The sequence below is a fragment of the Cetorhinus maximus genome, chromosome 12 (genome assembly GCF_964194155.1).
Source record: "Cetorhinus maximus chromosome 12, sCetMax3.hap1.1, whole genome shotgun sequence".
Lineage (NCBI taxonomy): Eukaryota > Metazoa > Chordata > Chondrichthyes > Lamniformes > Cetorhinidae > Cetorhinus > Cetorhinus maximus.
In genome coordinates this window covers 96,147,468-96,165,956 of record NC_135890.1, presented here as the reverse complement: position 1 = coordinate 96,165,956, position 18,489 = coordinate 96,147,468, and the positions used below count along the sequence as shown (strand labels likewise).

Below are 18,489 nucleotides of genomic sequence, written 5' to 3'. Positions count from 1 at the left end.
GTGTTCCAGTGGTCTCTTCAAAAAAAAATACACACAGCATTGAGTAAAAGGCACAAGAAAGATGATCTCAAATTATAATATTGCTACCATCCCTCTAGAGGCTGATATAGTTTAAAAAGCGATTCAAACTTCCAGTTAATAGCTGAAAAGAATGACACAATAAGATTTCACGTTTTAAGACTTGTACTGTAACGAATGACTAAAAACACCCTTAATTAAACACATTTTTAGGCAACTTATACTTTAAACTACAGAAAGTAACATTCCTCTTTTATACTTATCGCGCTCTCAACAGGATTACAGTTCTTATAGCAAACAGTCCACAGTCACTTCCAGCTTCCAAAGGGTTCATGTTGTCCCTTTTCACCAAATAGTAAATTTGAGTGACCTTCTCCAGGCGCTTTCCTCAGTTGTCAGAGTGTTTCCCAAATCCACTATCAGCAGTAAAGCCTGCTCCAATGATTCCCCCCCCTAGACATCACACCATGTAGAATCTTTGATGAATGAATTGATACCTGAACAAATGTTCCCACTGATCCTTCCAAACTCTGTACTGTGGGCCATATACAGCCTTTTGTCTAGCCAACTGGCCCATGAAATTCTAATAACTGTTTGTATTTACATTTATTGGCAGGAATGTTCATTAAAATTTTGTTTATAGCACCATTGTATGCATCCTATTGATCGTCAAGTCAAAAGTCCCCATTAATAAATTTCTGTTTTGTCATTGGCTTTGCTGGAAATAAAGTTGGGAGAGATGCAAAACTGGCTGCAAATCCGCTGGCACCTATGGCAAAAAGTCAAAATATACCCTGTTTAACACTTTGAGAATTTAGTGATCTAATCACATCCAAGATTAGAACATTAGTTTCACAATATATAATTGCACAAGTTAGAGGATGTGAGAAAGAAACATTTCTAAATGTGAACATTTCTAAAGCTCTCCATAATTCATGGTACAATATATAAGCTGAATGCAGTTTTAAATTAGTTTGAAACTGAATTGTGCACTGTTAATTACTACTCAGAACTGAATGTGATGCTGAGTATTGGATGCCTGCTTCAATCCCATTATTGATTATGTTCCTTTATTAGAATAAAGCAGTATAAGCTCCAAAACAAGTTTCATTTCCTGGTTAACATTAAATCCTTCTTTCTTGGTCCTCAGCAAGCTTATCGTATTGGAAGCCGTGAGGCTATGAGATGTTGACTTTGTGTATCTTTCTTCTCCCAGTTTGATGTTTATTGCGAGGTTCACATTAATATTAATGCAGCTATTTCCTGCCAAGTTGTTTCATTCTGGATGTTGCCAAGTTCCAGAAGTTTCCTGAATAGAAATATAAAATTTTTTTAGCCAGCCTGTACTAAACTTCACAAAATGTAAACCAAGCAATACTTTTTTTTCGTGGGATGTGGGCATCGTAGACAAGGCCAGCATTTGTTGCCCATTTGTAATTGTCCTTGAGAAGGTGGTGGTGAGCCATCTTCTTGAACTGCTGCAGTCTATTTGGCGTAGGTACACCCACAGTGTAGTGCCAGGAAGGAAGTTCCAGGATTTTGACCCATCAACAGTGATGGAACAGTGATATAGTTCCAAGTCAGGATGGTGTGTGAGATAAAATAAAGATTGCAATAAAGTGGAAACATTTGAGAACCATTTTTAAAAGTTTACATAAAAGTTGTAAACATTAATTCCTACAAATGTATAATTTGAGATCAAGCATACTAAACCAAGAGATATTACTGTTCTTAGTTAAAATATTTATATTATGTATCATGTTCAGTTAAACAATGGTAATCCCTATTTCAGTACGAGATAAATAACTTGATAATTTAAAAGGTTATATAATTTTACATATGTTTTCTATTCTATTTTAAAAAGTACAATTATTAAGATTATTTTAATTTCCTTGTTTCAACAGAGCCAACAGTCGTCAGGGGAAGACATGGAGATATCAGATGACGAAACAAATACGAGTCCAATAACCAGTGCAGAATGTTCGGAAACTATTGTGGTCAGCTCCTCTGCTTCTGCTATACCCATACCACCGCCAGGATTCCATCCACTACCCCCACCACCTCAAACTGGATTTCCATTGCCGCCACCTCTTCCTCCCCCTCCCCCACCACCTCCAACCCATCCCACTGTTGCTGTTCCACCCCCTCCGCTTCCTACTCGACCCGACTTGTGCCCTCCCGGAGTGCCACCTCCACCCCCTCCACCGCCGCCTCCGCCACCACCACCACCTCCCCCTCCCCTGCTTCCTCACCTTCATCCATTCCCTCCCAACATGTATCCAATGATGTCCATGGATCTAATGAACTGTATAGGCAACCAATGGGGGAGCATGCAGATGTCCTTTCAGATGCAGACTCAGATGTTGAGCCGTATGATGCAAGGTCAAGGGCCATCTCCTTATCCACCTTTCATAGCTGGTGGAATGAGCTTGCAGTTTGGAAATATGCAGCCATATCGCCCATATCTTGTGAATTCAAGTCTTGCTCATGGTCAGCAATGGACTCCGTTGCCAAAGTTTGATCCCACCGTCCCACCACCTGGATATGAAGTCAAGAAAGAGGATCCTCACAAGGCCACCATTGATGGAGTCCTACTGGTGGTTATGAAGGAACTTAAAAACATAATGAAGCGAGATTTGAATCGCAAAATGGTTGAGATGGTGGCATTTAGGACTTTTGATGAATGGTGGGAAAGGAAAGAACGCAAAGCAAAGGTAAACTACACTTTTAAATTTACATTTTAGCATTGAAACCTCTCCATTTTGGAGTTAACGCTGACATTTTGTTATTGTAATTTATTTTAATATTCATTCTATCATTGTCCCTGTTATAATTCACCATTCATACATTTTACTACACAAAGGATATGCAAGTGAATAATTCCCACGGAAGATGCACAAGAACATCTCTCCCTTTCACAGGACATGCTTAATGTGGGAATTGTGGGTACATAGTTACCTCCTCATTTGGTGCTACCTCGGCATGATACATAACTGTCCAGTAAACTATTCTTAAAATAGATTCTCCTATTGAAAACATAACTAAGCAAGAACTTAGACATGAATGTTTAGGTTGCTAGTTGACCAGTAAAGATATTGGAGCCCAGACTTTCAGGTTGGTGTTATTTTAATTCTGACATTAATTTATTTACAGTGTTACAATAGTGAACGGAAACCTAGGATTGGATATCTTATTGGTGATTATGATCATTTGGTTTGAAATTGTGCTTCCTCTGCTCCAAGGCAAGGATCTCAAGTTGACTGCAGCTTTTCTAAACTAAAAATTAAATAGTTGCATAATAAAATGTTATCCATTTTATGTAGTTGACCAGCACAGGATTAGCACTGGTTAACAGACAAAAAAAAACATCGATACATAGCCATACTAGATCAAACCAATTTCTCAACATGAATAGATGTATATTAAATCAAAGAATTGTCTCATTTTAGGACTGTTGCATTGTTTTTGAATATTCACTCAGTTGTTTCTTGGGATTGTGCTAGTTGGCAAAGGCCTAACTCTTCATAGGTTTTTAACAACATTTTATTACTTGAATTTGATGCTTTCCAGGTGTTCAGTTTGACAGCCAATGTACAAAGTTATGAAAACCATGCTAATAGTTTGGCTACTGTGTGAGGCACACTTAGCAACAAAAGAAACTTGGACAAGAACAACATCAACTGAAGCAAACAGGAAATTATCAGATGAGGCTATTGCTAATTCCTTGCTGCCTCAAGATATTTATTACTAGATTTTTGCTTCTTGTATCACGGTCCTGTTCTCACAGCTAAAGAACTTCCTCCTGAAAAGCTCATTAAAATTTATTTGAATATTATTAGGAAACATAGCGGCCTGAATATTGAGAGTTACTGAGGCAGGGGAGGGGCAAAGATTTGGATGGGAAGACTGGAAGTACTGGTTTCCCTGCATGCTATAAAATTTTAACTCCTCAGTGTGCACCTTGACAGGGTCCCCACCCAGAATTCATCCTGATTGACAAACCAGAGGACATAGATTTAAATTGCCAAAAGGACCAAATGGAAAATGAGAATTTTTACTTCGTGAGCTGTGATCTGGAATGCACTGCCTGAAAGGGTTGTGGAAGCAGATTCAGTAGTAACTTTCAAAAGGGAATTGGATGAAAACTTAAAGGAAAGATTTTCAGGACAATGGGAAGGGACAGGGCTATGGAAAGATTTGGATACTTCTTTCAAAAAGCTGGCACAGGCATGAGGGGCCGTGTTGCTGCCTTCTGTGCTGTGAGATTTCTCAGTTCCTAGAATAATAAGAGGCTTTAGATAAGAACAAGGCATGGCTGATGCAGACGGACCAAATCTGGTGATGAATCTCTGGACCAATTATGTTCCAAGTTTGTGGCCCTCTGTATTAATGAAGAAAAAATGGGGTCTGTGCTAAGGGAATAGTGGGTAGAAAACTCAGTATATTTAATACAGTCAGACCACTGTTTTAGAAACACTTGGGGCAGAATTTTTTGCTCGGCGTGTGAGTGCACACTCGAGTGTGAAGTAGCGCGTGATGACATCGGGCGAGTGTCCCGATGTCATTGCGCACTCACACAATATTTCGGTCGGCGGGCACGCATAAGAGTTGGCAGTGCGCCCGCCAACAATTAAGAGGCCTATTAAGGCCATTAATGTATTAATCAACTGTGAATTTTCACTGCCCATCCAACGTTACGGTTGGTGGGCGGGCAAATCGGCCAGGAAGCCATTGCCTTTTTGAGGAAACCTCATCCAAGGGCGGGATGAGGTTTCCGATATTAATTTTTTAAAAATGTTTGCGCAGAATTTTCATCTTGTATATGTTCAGGTGACTGTTTCTGATGCGTGGGCATTTTTTCCAGATTTTAAAATCTTATTATTGGATTTGAATTCTTCAGCTCGCTGAGGCAGCTCTCTGCCTTCAGGAAGCTTTCTGTGAGCACTCCCCCTCACCCGCGCTGACTTCAGCACCCGCCCTCCTCCCGCCCCCACCCCAGCAGCACTGAGCCTTTCGGTGCACCTTTCACACTGGCTGGCCGTTAATTGGCTGGCCAGCGTGAAATCTCGGTTGGGGGCCAGTTGCGGGTGGCTGCCCGTTTCCCGGCTGCTCATGGGCCTACTGACCACACCCGCATGCCGAAGCCAAAATCCTGCCCTTGAGGTCAGCAAATTATCTTATAGTGTGAATACGTAGCTGATTTGGGCAGCGGGGGTGGGGGCGGTGGGAAAGATATTTAGATCAATAGATTTGTAGTTACCTTTTGTAATAAATTGCTAATTGGTAAAGGAAGCCAGTTATTTTAATGGGTTAAATTATTTCTTACTTTTCTTTCACCAACCACAGATCTAAAAAGAAATTCCCCTGAGCTGCTTGTAATTGGTAGTAAATTCAATGTTGTCAAATTTCTGCATGGGCAACTATATTTTAAAGGAAATGTTCTTGACATAGTAGAATATAACTCTTTTCAGCTACAAACAAATAAACTAAATTAACAAAATTAGGGATAAAGTAAAAGGCAGCCCCTTAAAGGGAAATATAGTCAGACCTGCTTTATCCAAATTACTTGGGTGATACCTGATTTTTGTGCTGTTGCAAGTCATGGCATTATTTTTAGGCATGACTGATTAATGCATCAATACTCCAGAGCTTTTAAACTGGGAGTTTCTAACCAGTTTTGAATGGGGGAGCATCTAATCAGTTTATTGGGCTCAGCCTCTTAATTCGTTAATGTACAGCTCAGTAGATTTTAGTGCTCGTGAGTGAAGCACTTGTTGTTAACTGCACAGTAAGCAGCTGATGTTATATTTAATATTACTGTCTGCTGAGTCACAATTCAAACAATTGAGCAACCCCAATATTACTAATGTGCTTGAAGAAAAGTCACTGACCAGATTACATCTGTCCAACATTGTGTATCTAAAGTGCTTTAATTCCTGATGTGTTGTGTCAAGTGTTAGGCTGGTGTTACAGATATAGCATTGCCAAAATTGTTGAACAACTTTTCTTAATGAAATCATATATACCATTTCCTAACCAGATCCTTTTCAAGCAATTCTTGGATTTTTGCACCTGTTTGCCAGCCATTTTTTTAATGCTGATTTGTGCAGGAAGGAATGAATGCCTTTTCAGCCTAGTCAAGCTCTCAACACTTTTAGTGGTGGCTGTATGAAGAATTTTGGTGCTTGTACATCTTAAATGTCTATGCCAAATTAAACAGCCATCACCTTTCATGGTTTATGTGGTAAAGAGATGTAAATGTCAATATTCTGCTAAAAGTGTTATGCATCTATCAATCCTAACTATATTAGGATTGTGAGATAAACTAACTAACTTTTACTGTATCTGGAAAGATATTATTTGAGTGCAATTAACAAAAGTTCTGGTGACTGAGTATTTGATCTTTGTCCATTGTACTTAGTAAAAGCTTCTTAAAACCATGGTATTGGGATAGATGTTGGTTTGCACCTGCAGTTCTCTTTCATCTGCACATTTGTTCAGTGACCTTGTCAGGAACAGTCTGTCTGCTTCAGCAAATTTTGGAAAGTTTTTCATCTTGCATATCTCCTCAAGGCAGACTCGAGCATTATTGACACACAGCTGTCACTGTGAGGTCTCTCAGTTGGGACAATGTTGTACGGTGTTAAGCGACCAACCAAGGATTGACAGAAAATTTAAATGGTGCACAATATGGTCAAAACAAAACTGAGTTAGATAAAGAGGATTCTCCTTCTTTAATAAAACTTGCTGCTTGTATGGAAAGTAATAGCAAGATATTAGCAGTGTTGAATTTGTTGCTAGGACATCTGTGCTTGAAATGTAGTCATAAATCTTAGTTCTCTCTATTCTGCTACCCTTGGGGTGTGGTTTTCTCTAGAGGCCAAGTTTTGCCAGTCCCCACTGAGTCATCTGCGGGAGAGAGAAAAAACAGATTGTTTTGGCTTCTTCTTGCAATATAATAAATAGTCTCCCTGGTAGGTGGGGAGGGGGTAGATGTAGTGTCATATTGGAACAACTGTTTTCCCTCCGCCACACTTTCTTAATGAGGAGATAAATTGGAATAAAAAAAGTATTTTCATGTTGCAAAAGTAACTGTATTTTGGATATGCCACAACTCAAATAAACTTTATTTCAAACAAGTACTCTTATTCAGGATTCACAATTGAGACAGCATTTGTAAAGGGCAGCTATTCAGAGTTGCAGAAGGTAGGAAGTAGGGTCCCACAAGGATCAGTTCTGGGATCACTGTTGTCCACCATTTTGTTATGATTTAGATACTGGAATCAAAACACAGGCCTGAATTTTACAGGGAGGAATATTGCTTCCCCCCCCCCACCCCTCCCCCCACACCCAGTAGAAAAGTTGATCATGAGCTGATTAAATTTTAAAAAAATGACAGCCCCGCAGCGATGATACACTGGGGACAGTCTTAACAAGGTAATTTTGGGACTTCGACCCCTCAAGGAAAGGAAGTCCTGCCCTTGAAATCTGAGTAGCCCCAGCAGCTCCAGAACTCAATAGTGACTGCTGCTGGGACTACAAGCAATAGCGGGAAGAAGATCCATAGTGACCAGACTTAGAGGTAAGACCGGGGTTCTTGGTCGGGGAGGGATTGGGGGCCCTTGGTTTGGGGATGGGGTTGGGAGGGGGTAGTCAAGAGGGGGTAACACCTGAGCTGGAGTATATCATAGGCAATTAAATCATGGCACATATGTAAAATTCAACCAGGATTAATTTCTCAACCCCTTAGTGACAACAGACACTATGGCTGAGTTGTCAAAATTGAGTGCTGCTCAGTGCCAAATTTCAGGCAGCTTGGTATGGTACAGTGGTACTTATTTGGAAGACCTTTAAAAGTACTTTCACTTGAAAGTACTAGATATCACCCTTACACCACTGTAACTACAAATCTAATCCTGTTCAAACCAGTCTGGACCATGAGTGCAGCCACTTCCTAGCCAAGTGTATTTTTTGTTTCTTCATTCATGGGATGTGAGCATTGCTGACAAGGCCCCATTTATTGCCTATTCTTGCATTGCACATTGGAAGAGTATAAGCTGGTAAACTCTCCCTCCCTGAACCATATGACTGAGAGGAAGTGCTGCTACTGGTCATCGAAACTTCTAAAACTCCATTCCTCCTGTAACCTGCTGTTCCCAGCTGCAGAAGCAAGATCAATGGTGACAGTGGAGAATGGGTGAAAAATAATCAAATCAAAAATAATACCTCACACATGCAAAGGAGGCAGTCAAACAGCATCAGATTCGCAGTTACAGTAGTGCATGAGTGATATCTCTTACTTTAAAGTAAAGGTATTTTGAAGATCATCCGAATGACTGTACCCCATCAAGCTGCTTTAAATTTGGCACTGAGTGGCACTCAGTTTTCACAACTTGTCCAGAGTGTCCGAGATCGCTAAGGGGATGAGAATTTAATCTTGGATGATCATTGTAGATGAGCTATGTTGGAACAGGCTTTAGGGGCTGAATAGCTTATTCCTGATCCCGTGTTCTTAAATGGAAACATCCTCTTATATTGGAAAGGTGTGCTCCTGAGATTGATGATGATAATTCAGTGTGAAAAAATATTGCTAAAAAGCATATTCTCACCTGCATTGTTATGTTTACATTATTTATGGTTTTGAAGAAAAGAACGTGTACGTGTGAGATCAGGTGTTTTCACAGTCCTGTTATACACTAAACTTACCATAGACCTATCATGGAGTTGCTTGTGTAATTGAAGACAACTAGGCACTTAATTTTGTTGAACAGTAAGGGAAGGGAACTGCTGGAGCATAAACCTGAATTGAACTGAAAATTGGCTAATCCTACACTAGGTCAAAAATAATACAAGTTAAAATGTCCCGAATAAATTTCCTGTGCATTCAAGCTTGTTTTCTGGTAGTTATCGCTAGACTTTATATTTAACTTGTTAGTATTTCTGCACAATCTTAAAAAAAACACACTTGCACAATATCCTTTAATGTGCTCCAGAACCAGCCACGCCTCTAGCCAAGCTATTCCAATGCAGCCACAACACTGGCATCTACGCAACAAAGTGGAAAATTGCCCAAGTATGTCCTGTCCACAAAAAGCTGGTCAAATTCAATCCAACCAATTACTGCCCCATCAGCCTTCTTTCAACCATCAGCAAAGTGATGGAAGAGGTTGTTGTCAGTGCTGTCATGCAACTCTTAGTCATCAATGACCTGCTAACCAATGCTCAGTCTTGGTTTCACCAAATCTCATTTCAACCTTGACCTAAAGATAGACAAAGGGGTCGAATTCTGGAGGTAAGGTTAGAGTGATGTTAAGGTAGTATTTGACTGATTGCGTCTTCAAGGAGCCCTAGCAAAAATTAAAGTCAATGAGAATCATGGTGACGTTGAGGGTTGGAGTGGTGTGGAGGAGCCTCCCCATTGACTAGGGTCGTACCTAGAACAGAGGAAAGATGATTGTAGTTGTTGGAGGCCAATTACTACAGCCCCAGGACATGGCTACATGAGTTCCTCAGGGCAGTGTGCTTGGCCCAACTATCTTCAACTGCTTTGGCAATGACATTCCCTCCATCATAAGGTCAGAAGCAGGGATGTTCATTGATGATTGCACAGTGTTCAGTTCCATTAGAAACGCCTCAGAATGAAGCGGTCCATACCAGGATGCAGCAAGACCTAGACAACATTCAGGCTTGGGCTGCTGGGTAGCAAGTAACATTTGTGCCACATGTGTGCCAGGGAATGACCATCTCCAACAGGAGGAAATCTAATCGCCTCCCCATGACATTCAGTGGTATTGTCATTGTTGATTCCTCCACCATTAACATCTTGAGAGCCAATATTGACCAGAAAATCAACTGGACTAAGCATGTAAATGAATTTTTAAAAAGTTGTGTGATGCACTCTTTGTGAACATTGCAGCCAGCATCATCACAATCAGTGACAACCAGACACTCTCTGAATTTTGGGAAAAAAATCTATGATTGTACTGCTGGGTGCTTTCCCAGTTTGTAGACACATTATGAAAATTCCACATACCCACTACTGTAATGAAAGCCTAGTGATGACACTGAAGTCTTTATGAAAATAATATCTACACATTAACATGTGCAGAAAATAATTAATTTGTAAACTAAATTGAATGATCCTTTACTGTGATGGTGATTTATGGGAATACTGCTGCAAGTGTGAAAAGCCCATAACTCATTATGATTAGCTTTTGCATAAATCAGTGGACACCCAGTACCTGGTGTTGCTGGTGAAAAATCCTGTTTATCCACTGCTGCTAACACCTGAGGAAGATTAGCAAATTAATCCTGGGATTCTACATGCTGTTGTTCTCCTTTAGCTTGTGTGAGGTTCTATACCTGCTTTTGGAATATTAATCTGAATTATATCAATAGAACAAACAATACAACACAAAATAAAGTGTGAATACTTAGGACCTGGGCTTTTGCATGTGGCCATGATAAGCTGCTGCTGCATCATGTAGTGCGTGGCTAAGGGAGTGTTGACTGTGCTGCATGGAGTGGCTTGTCACTGTCAGGAAATAAATCAATGACTAAGTTTACCAGGGATGACCTGGGAAGCAGATCAGCTGCCCATTCCACAGAGGTGGGCAGCTGATTAAAATGGTCGAGACCCCAATTTGGGTGATTTTGTGCCCTCTTTGCCAATTTGCAGGCAGCAGGGAGAGCCTTCCTGTCACATGCAGAGGCCACCCACTCAATGGAGGTGGCCTCATTCTGACATGCTGGGTGGGGCGGGGGGGAGGTTGAGGGAGGGCTATGGGGGCATTTGAGTCAAGAGGTTCCATGCAGCAAAGAAGAGGCTGCATTTATATTAAAAAACAGTAATCATGCCAAGACTGATCAAGCAGAGTTGTTTCCCCTACAGCCTCACTCACCTACCAGTGTGGGTGCCTGTTTTTTGATCAGTGTTCTGCAGCCCAGCAAGGGTGCCTCTATGGTCTCTAATCTGCCTCAGCAGTGCCCACCTATACTGGCCTCTGATTGGGCTGGAAGTATTGGGAGCCCACCTGCTCTCCTTATTAGGATGGCTATCTCTGAGGCTGCCTCCTGGAAGATTGCTCTGCCAGTCTCCCTGGCAGCAAATGCGGGTTCATTATGCCTTTTGGTCCCAATATCAGAGTCCCAAAGCCTGCAGGAAAATTCTGCCCTCTCACTCAATTTATAGCAATTTTATCTCAAAGCGGGCTTTGTGAATAGAAGTTCATCCTGGACGTTAGCAGAAAATTAGCCGCCTGTTACATGTATCACCCAATATTCAATTCCATGACATGATAGAACCTGCTTCACACTAGTACCCAAGAGCAATTTCTACTCCACAGAGTCACTTTTTTGTTAAGAGTAATGAGCTCAGGGAATGATTGTTGTGTAGACCCTTGAGTGGAGCAATTGGTATCCCTAAAGACAATCCTCTAATGCAGATCCTGGAGAGTGGGTATTGCAGGAGGCATGCGATACAGTTGTGTTTACAGTAATGGCGATGAATGATGACATGCCCCTGTGCTGCTATTAGTGTATTCCCAGATATCTTTATCTGAAAAAAATCATATAAAACGTAGATGTGGAGGTGTAGCTACCCCAAAGAGGAAAAAATGGAACTTTTTAAATTCCTCCAATTTAATTCAGTAAATGGGATCGTTATTTTGGCTACAGTTAAGTTGACCACCGCCTTAAATACTTATGCAATGCTTACATTGCAAGGAGCAGCAGAAAATATCTGCCCAATAATCCAACCTGCTGTGCACATTTCCTTAATGCTGGTCACAGATGCCCTGTTTGTCCAGCTGCCCTGTTTGTGCTTTCCTAATTGAAAATAAGACCTTTTCTTTTACTTTCTGGCTGGAATTCCCAAAGTGCATTATTGTTAGTAGAAATACCAGCTTCCATTCTTATACCACTTTCATGAATAAAATTTGTTTCCACCATTGTTGTGCAGCTAGTTTGTGACCATAGCTATAAAATTATCCATATGATTGCTTCCCTACTTTGGCAGTTGTCATGATTGATCATTTTATGATTCCATGGCTATTTAAAGGGTCAGGAAAACTGGACAGATGGGTAGAGAAGAGAAGACTATCCACTGTAGTCAAGGCTCGCTCACTTCTTTGACAAACTCAAGGACAAGTTGGAAATATAAATACAATGAGGTTTATACTGCGATTGGAATTTGGGCTGAGTACACTATTGGTATCTTAAAGAATGACTGGGGGCTTGCTGCATTGCACCCAACAAAGGTATGTAAAATTATTATAGCCTACTGTATTTTACATAACTTCGCCGTGTGGTAGGTGGTGGAATATATGCAGCATCAAATACTTGCAGAAGAGATGTCGGCTCAAATCAGCCAAATCTTTGGAAGTCTATCACAGACAAAACCTTTACTTAACTGCATGAACTACCAAAACACAACAGTCATTTCCACATGCACTCGATATAGAACCATAGAACCCAAAAGAAAAAACTAGCCGCCCTTTCTAACCCCACCTTTCAGCACCTGGTCCATAGTTGTCTACCACCCGGGTGAAGAAGCTTTTCCTTATCTTAACCTAGCATCAGAATCTCTAAGTATTTTTCACTAAACACTTCAAAAATAAACTCCTGGAGCAACTTGGAGAATGAGTAATCTCATTTTATTTTCCATAACTGTGTGCTGCAATATATATAGTTTCTATATAGTTTGCAGGTGAAGTTTTGTAAAATGCAACAGGCTGCAATATTTTTGGACACCTTTGCTGTTATATAATGTATGGCACAGCTTCCACTTTGTGACCACATACATTCTCACACTCTGCTCCTTCTAAGTGTTTTTCCATTGGGAAGAAGTGAGGTGGATAGCTGTTGCATGCTATTGGCTGCTCTAAGTATGAGGTGGTCCAGGTAGTTTGTTGTCTTGGATCTATAGTGGATTTTAATCGAAAGAAACAGTCTAATACACTTCACAAATAAGTGTAAGGAAACTGGACACTGAACAAGCTAGGGAGGGACTAGAAAGAGTTAAGATTCAGTTAAAGATTTAGATTTTGAGGGGATTTGAAAGTGGAAGAAAAGGTAGAGAGATTGAAAATTTTAGGGAGGAAGGTTCAGATTTGATTTGAGGTAACTGGAAAACAGAATTCCAAGATGCGCCCCCATAATATTAACAATGGGGCATTCTTACCACAAATAGGAGAAAACATAAATTTCATTTATAAAATAAATGTACCATATCCTTAGAAATTCCCATACCATTTTACAATCAGTTGATTACTTTGGTAAGTCATCATTGTTATCTGGGTAAATAAAATAAAACAATGATGTTCCTCACAAAAATAAATTCCATAAAACACTTGATAATGGGTTGGGGTCATTGGAGGGTGATAATTTGATGAAGAGAAGCGAGGCCTTTAAGGAGGATTTTAATAATAGAAGTAGGGAAATAGGGAGATGAAGAGGCTTAGTGAGAATTCCAGAAGGAGGCAGGTGACTGAAGGAGCAGTCACTGATGGTGGAATGGAGGAGGTAAGGAGCTGGTGTCAAAGAAGCAAAGGCCACTTGATGCAATATATAACTGAAAAGGATCAGATAGATAAGAAGGAGCAAAGACCTGGAGGTATTTCAAAGTGAGCTTGAGAATATTATCAATTTGCTGGGAGCAGTAGGCCAGTTTGGAGGATGGGCCTACTGGGTTCTGCAGGAGAGGCCACAGGTCACAAAGTTCTGAACATTTCTGCAGGTTGGGGCAGGGAAAGCACCAAAAGGAGCATTTAGAACTTCAAACCTTAAAGAATGGATGGATTAAGAGTTCAACAGCAGTAGGGAAGATGTAGGGCATAAGAAGGCAATATTCTGGAGGTGAAGGAAAGTGGCTTGGCTTATGACTTCCCAATAGCCAGGAAGAGACTGCTCGCTCTTTCTCCTTCAATGACCTGAGCCCTGCCAAAAATTTACTCTGATCTCGCAAACTAATGTCTGTACCCTAGTGTGATGAACTGTCCGTCCTCAGTGTATGTACCTGTATGTACTGTTCAACTTCCAAAGCAGCAAAAGTGACCTGAGGTTGATTGTAAAATTCCTGTGCACCCCAATAACAAAGTAACATTAAACATTTTGATTTGGAATAAAGAGAAAGTGGCCCTTTCAATGGGCCAATGAGCATGGTATGAGCTTTGGAAACTCCCCAGAGTTTGATTCTGAAAACCTTGCCTGTTTCCAACATGAGAACATATTGTTGAGCTTCACAGAGGCCCTGTCAAATAAACTTCCCCTTTACATGTCCTAAAGATTGTACCACAGGCATGTGACAAAATAGAAGGAAGTGATTGTGCAACCAAAGTTTATAAAAGAGAGCTTTTGCAAGAAAGGAAGAAGAAACTGCTCTGCCCAAAGCTGGGGAGTGAACAGTTTGTTTTTTTGTTATACAATGGAACCTATTGAATATCAACTCTGTGTAGAACAAATCCATGTTAAAACTAAATTTCCCCAAAATATTATTGTTAAAACTAAATGACTCAGAGCTTCAAGATTCAAATTTAATTTTAAGTTTAAAATGATTTGGCTCAGTATATGGATGTCCTGGCTTGCCTGTCATTGCAGGGTTAAGCCCGTAATTGACTAATCCGTGAGATCCCTGATATCTGTGAGGCTGCCTGGGAGTACATCTACAAGTAAGAGAGGGAAAGTCAAAAGGCATATGATGTGTTTTCATTTTGGCAAGTGCTTGATTTGCAGGCAAAGTTCCCATAACCATCAGTGATGAGAAATCTCCTTGGCATGTCATCCCAGAATATGAACCTCGGATGTTTCATCTGAAGATCAATACCCCTGACAATGTAGCACTCCCACAGTGCTGCACTGAAATGTCAAACCAAACGTGCTCCAGTAGTGGAGTGAGGCTTGAGCTGCAACTTTCTGACTCGCAGCTTAGAATGTTACCAGCTGACGCTTTGGGAGGAATTTTAATCTGAAAAAAATGAGGCAGGTTTGGGAGAATAAAGTGTTAAAAATCTGAATGCCAATCTCAATCTGCCCCCAGCCCGCTCATTTCTGTTTTCAGCAGAGGCAGGTTGGCAATTTCAATATTGTATTGAGGCTGTGTGCCTCATATTTATGCATCATTTTAAATTTAGCTTTGGACAGCTGGGATTCCTGAGCTTCGGAAAAGCCAGCAGTTACAGGGAGGCGAGAACTGTTGATCCAGGGGGTGAGTGCATTTCCATTGACCTCCTGGATCATGTGTACTTGCCTTGTGAACTCCCCCCCACCCCCCCCAAATGACATTCAGATCCTCCCTGACCTTTCTGATTCTTGCAACCCCTCCCCATACCAAAGGCCTCCAATTTGCACCCCATGGCCCCCACTGAGGCATCTGATATTTCCCCTTACCTCCCCCTTCCAAGGGGGCCTCTGATTCCTTTGTCTAGTCCCCCCGCCTCCTCCCACTCTTGGGTCAGGACTCTAACCTAACTGGCCCTGCAGCCTCTTTTCCAGCAACTCCACCTGATTGGAATCAGACCTACCTCCAGGCAGGGAACTACCTTCCACATACAGCTACCCGCATCTGCTGGGTCAGAGAGTTAAAATTCCAACCCTGCCCCCTTAGTATGCACTCCTAAAGGAGCACTTATCTTGACGAATAGTAACTTAAATAAAATGTAGGCTGTCAATTCCCTCTGTTATAAAGGAACCGATTCAACAAATGTAAATATGGGAAGCAGACTTATGAGCTATGTCTCCTGTGGTTCCAACCAAAGAAGTGGCAGTTGTAAAAGCGCATTTGAATTGTTGGTTCAGGCAAATTCAGCATAATACTTGAAGGAATTGGATAATCATTATCCCTGGCCACACATTTATTAGGTGATGGTTTAGTACAATTTAGTGCTGCTGGATTTCTTTGGCACACTTTTGAAAGTAAGGTTTTTTGACATCTAATTGGAGTACCTGTTAAAGGGTTTTGTAGCAATGATTTCAGAAGCTTCAAAAATTATTTGTGCACAAGGAAGATCAAATCCAACTTAATTCTGCGTAGTAGGATTGTAGTCTCCTGGAATAGAAAAGTGGTCTTCTGTTGTGCTGACGTAAGGTGCACAGTTTTGTTGTAAAATAATATTTGCTGAGTTCTACACCATATGACTTAAATTTGGAAAGGGAAGGTGGTCTGTAATAGTGTCCATCTCTGAACATGCAGCTGAAACCCTCATCTATTCATTTATTACCTCTAAACTCAACTATTCCAATGCTCTCCTGGCCAACTTATCACCTTCCACCATCTACAAACTTGAGCTCATCCAAAGCTCTGTACTCCGTATTCGACTCTCACTAAATCCCATTCAATGATTACTCCCGTACTCGCTGATCTACATTGGTTCCTGGTCTGGCCAAGTCTTGATTCTAAAATATTTGTCCTTGTATTCAATCCTGTGGCCTTGCCCCTATCTCTGTAACCTCCTCTAGCTGTACAACCCTCTAATTTGTCTGCACTTTTCCAATTTTGATCCCTTGCACAACCCCGATTTTCATTACTGCACTAATGGCAGCTGTGTCCTCAGCTGTAATTCCCTCCCTTCACCCCTGCCTAGCTCTCTCCTCCTTTTAAGATGCTCCTGGAAATCTGTCTCTTTGACCAAGCTTTTGATCACCTGTCCTAATATCTCCTCGTGTGTTTTGTGTCAAATGTTGTATCATTCCTGTGAAGTGCCATGGAACCTTTTATTATGCTAAAGGTGCTATATAAATCCAAGTTATTGTAATAAACAATTGTCTCTATATTGCAGTCAATGCTTGATTAACAGTGTAGCCTATATTGCTGGTGACTGAGGCTTGATAATTTTTTTGCCTGTGCCTGTAAGAACTGAGATGTCAGTAACTACAAAGGGTGTGTTTCATTAGTCAGCATCTGCAGTTCAATTTATATATAAAAGGCAACCAAATGAAACACTTAAAAAATTGTTAATGGGCACCATGTGAGTTTGTTTAAAGTGAGCATTTGCTTGGAACCTATTAATTTTACACTGCATGCTTAATGAATACCTTGCTTGGCACAGGGGTGCTCTCATTTAAAGGCTTTTGCATTGTAAAAATGGATTCAAGGAAAATCTAGTCCTATATGACATTGTGTTTAATAGTAATAATTGAAATTACATTTATTCAAAATATTTTTGAATTGTAAATGTATTCTGCTAATGGGATCTCTAACAAATGTGATTCAGTCTCATGAAACATTCAAAACAAAAAATAAAAAATGTGGAAAATAAATGCTACATTTTATTTAGTCATCTGCATTCCACATTAACTATTAGATTCTCCCTGTTTCATGTTAGAAACCTTTTGTTCCTTGTAATGCTAATGTTAAAATATGCTTGGTCTATGTCAGTAAAATGAGAGTGCTATGTAAATGTAGAAAGGCACAGGGATGCCAGATTTACAGAGAGGAAAGGAAATTCATAGAAGAAGGATTCTCCTCCAAGCAGAGCTTGGATTCTCCACAAATCAAACCTTTTCTAGTGAGAAGAATTAGTTGGAAACCTATCTTTGATTCTGGGTAATTGATAACAGGAGCACTTAGAACCCTTTGCAGTTGACCTGAGTAAATTCATTAAAGAGAAACACTAAAAAGCACTAAATGGAATCAACATGGTGTAGATTTTTAGTGTAAATTGTGTAATGCGTTTTGTACAGTAGTTTCTGGTAATGTAGATCTATATTTTTAGAGAGAGAAGGCTAAGGCCCTATTGTCTCTCTGCTTCCTATATCCCTGTCCTTGCAGTCTTGTTATTTTGGTGTTTAAGAGTAGGCAGCTTTGTCTGTGCCATAAGGACTGTATGTTCAGGAAACAGAAGTTTTCAGCAGACATATTATAACTCCTCCGTGAACAAGGGAACAACTTTATTGTGTAGTACTCCATCTAGTGCGTGGCTGAGAAATGACCACAGATACAGATAGCTGAGGAAAGTAAGTTTGCTTACAGGCAACTTCAGGAAGTGGTTCTGTATCACCAATTTCTGGTCCATGTGCTATAGAAACCATCCTGTTTTTGTATTGCACAGCCCTTCTGCAAGAGGTTGTTCAAATTGAAAACAATTAGTGTTTGGAAGCAGTACATATATGGCCTTAAGATAGTTGTTTGCAATAGTTTAAGTGGTGAAAGCTGCAAAACAATTTGTTGGATGTACAAGGTGCACATGAATACTTCTGTTGTTCAGTCTGCCATTAATTTTAGAAGCATGCCACTTTCAACATTTAAACTTAGTGTTTTGTTATTCTCGGAGGCATCAACCAAAATCGCCTGTTTTGAGGGTGCGCCACTCAGTACTGTGCTTTGGAATTAAATTTGTCCCATCGTGCCAATGCTGGCTTTTTGAAAGAACTACCAAATTATTCCCACTTCCATACTCCTTCCCCATACCTCCACAATTTTTTTTTAAGTGTATATCCAATTTCCTTTTTAAAGTTACTGTTCAATCTGTTTTCAAC

The 18,489-nt window shown here is 40.5% G+C and overlaps 1 protein-coding gene across 2 annotated transcripts in view; it reads left to right on the top strand.

Moving 5' to 3' along the window:
- setd1ba (SET domain containing 1B, histone lysine methyltransferase a) overlaps positions 1–18,489 on the top strand; it is a 144,288-nt gene that overhangs the window by 76,780 nt on the left and 49,019 nt on the right. For both annotated transcript variants that reach the window (XM_078554148.1, XM_078554146.1), the window contains one exon: positions 1,923–2,732. In XM_078554148.1, the coding sequence (XP_078410274.1) occupies positions 1,923–2,732 (810 nt within the window). The remainder of the gene's footprint in view (positions 1–1,922; positions 2,733–18,489) is intronic.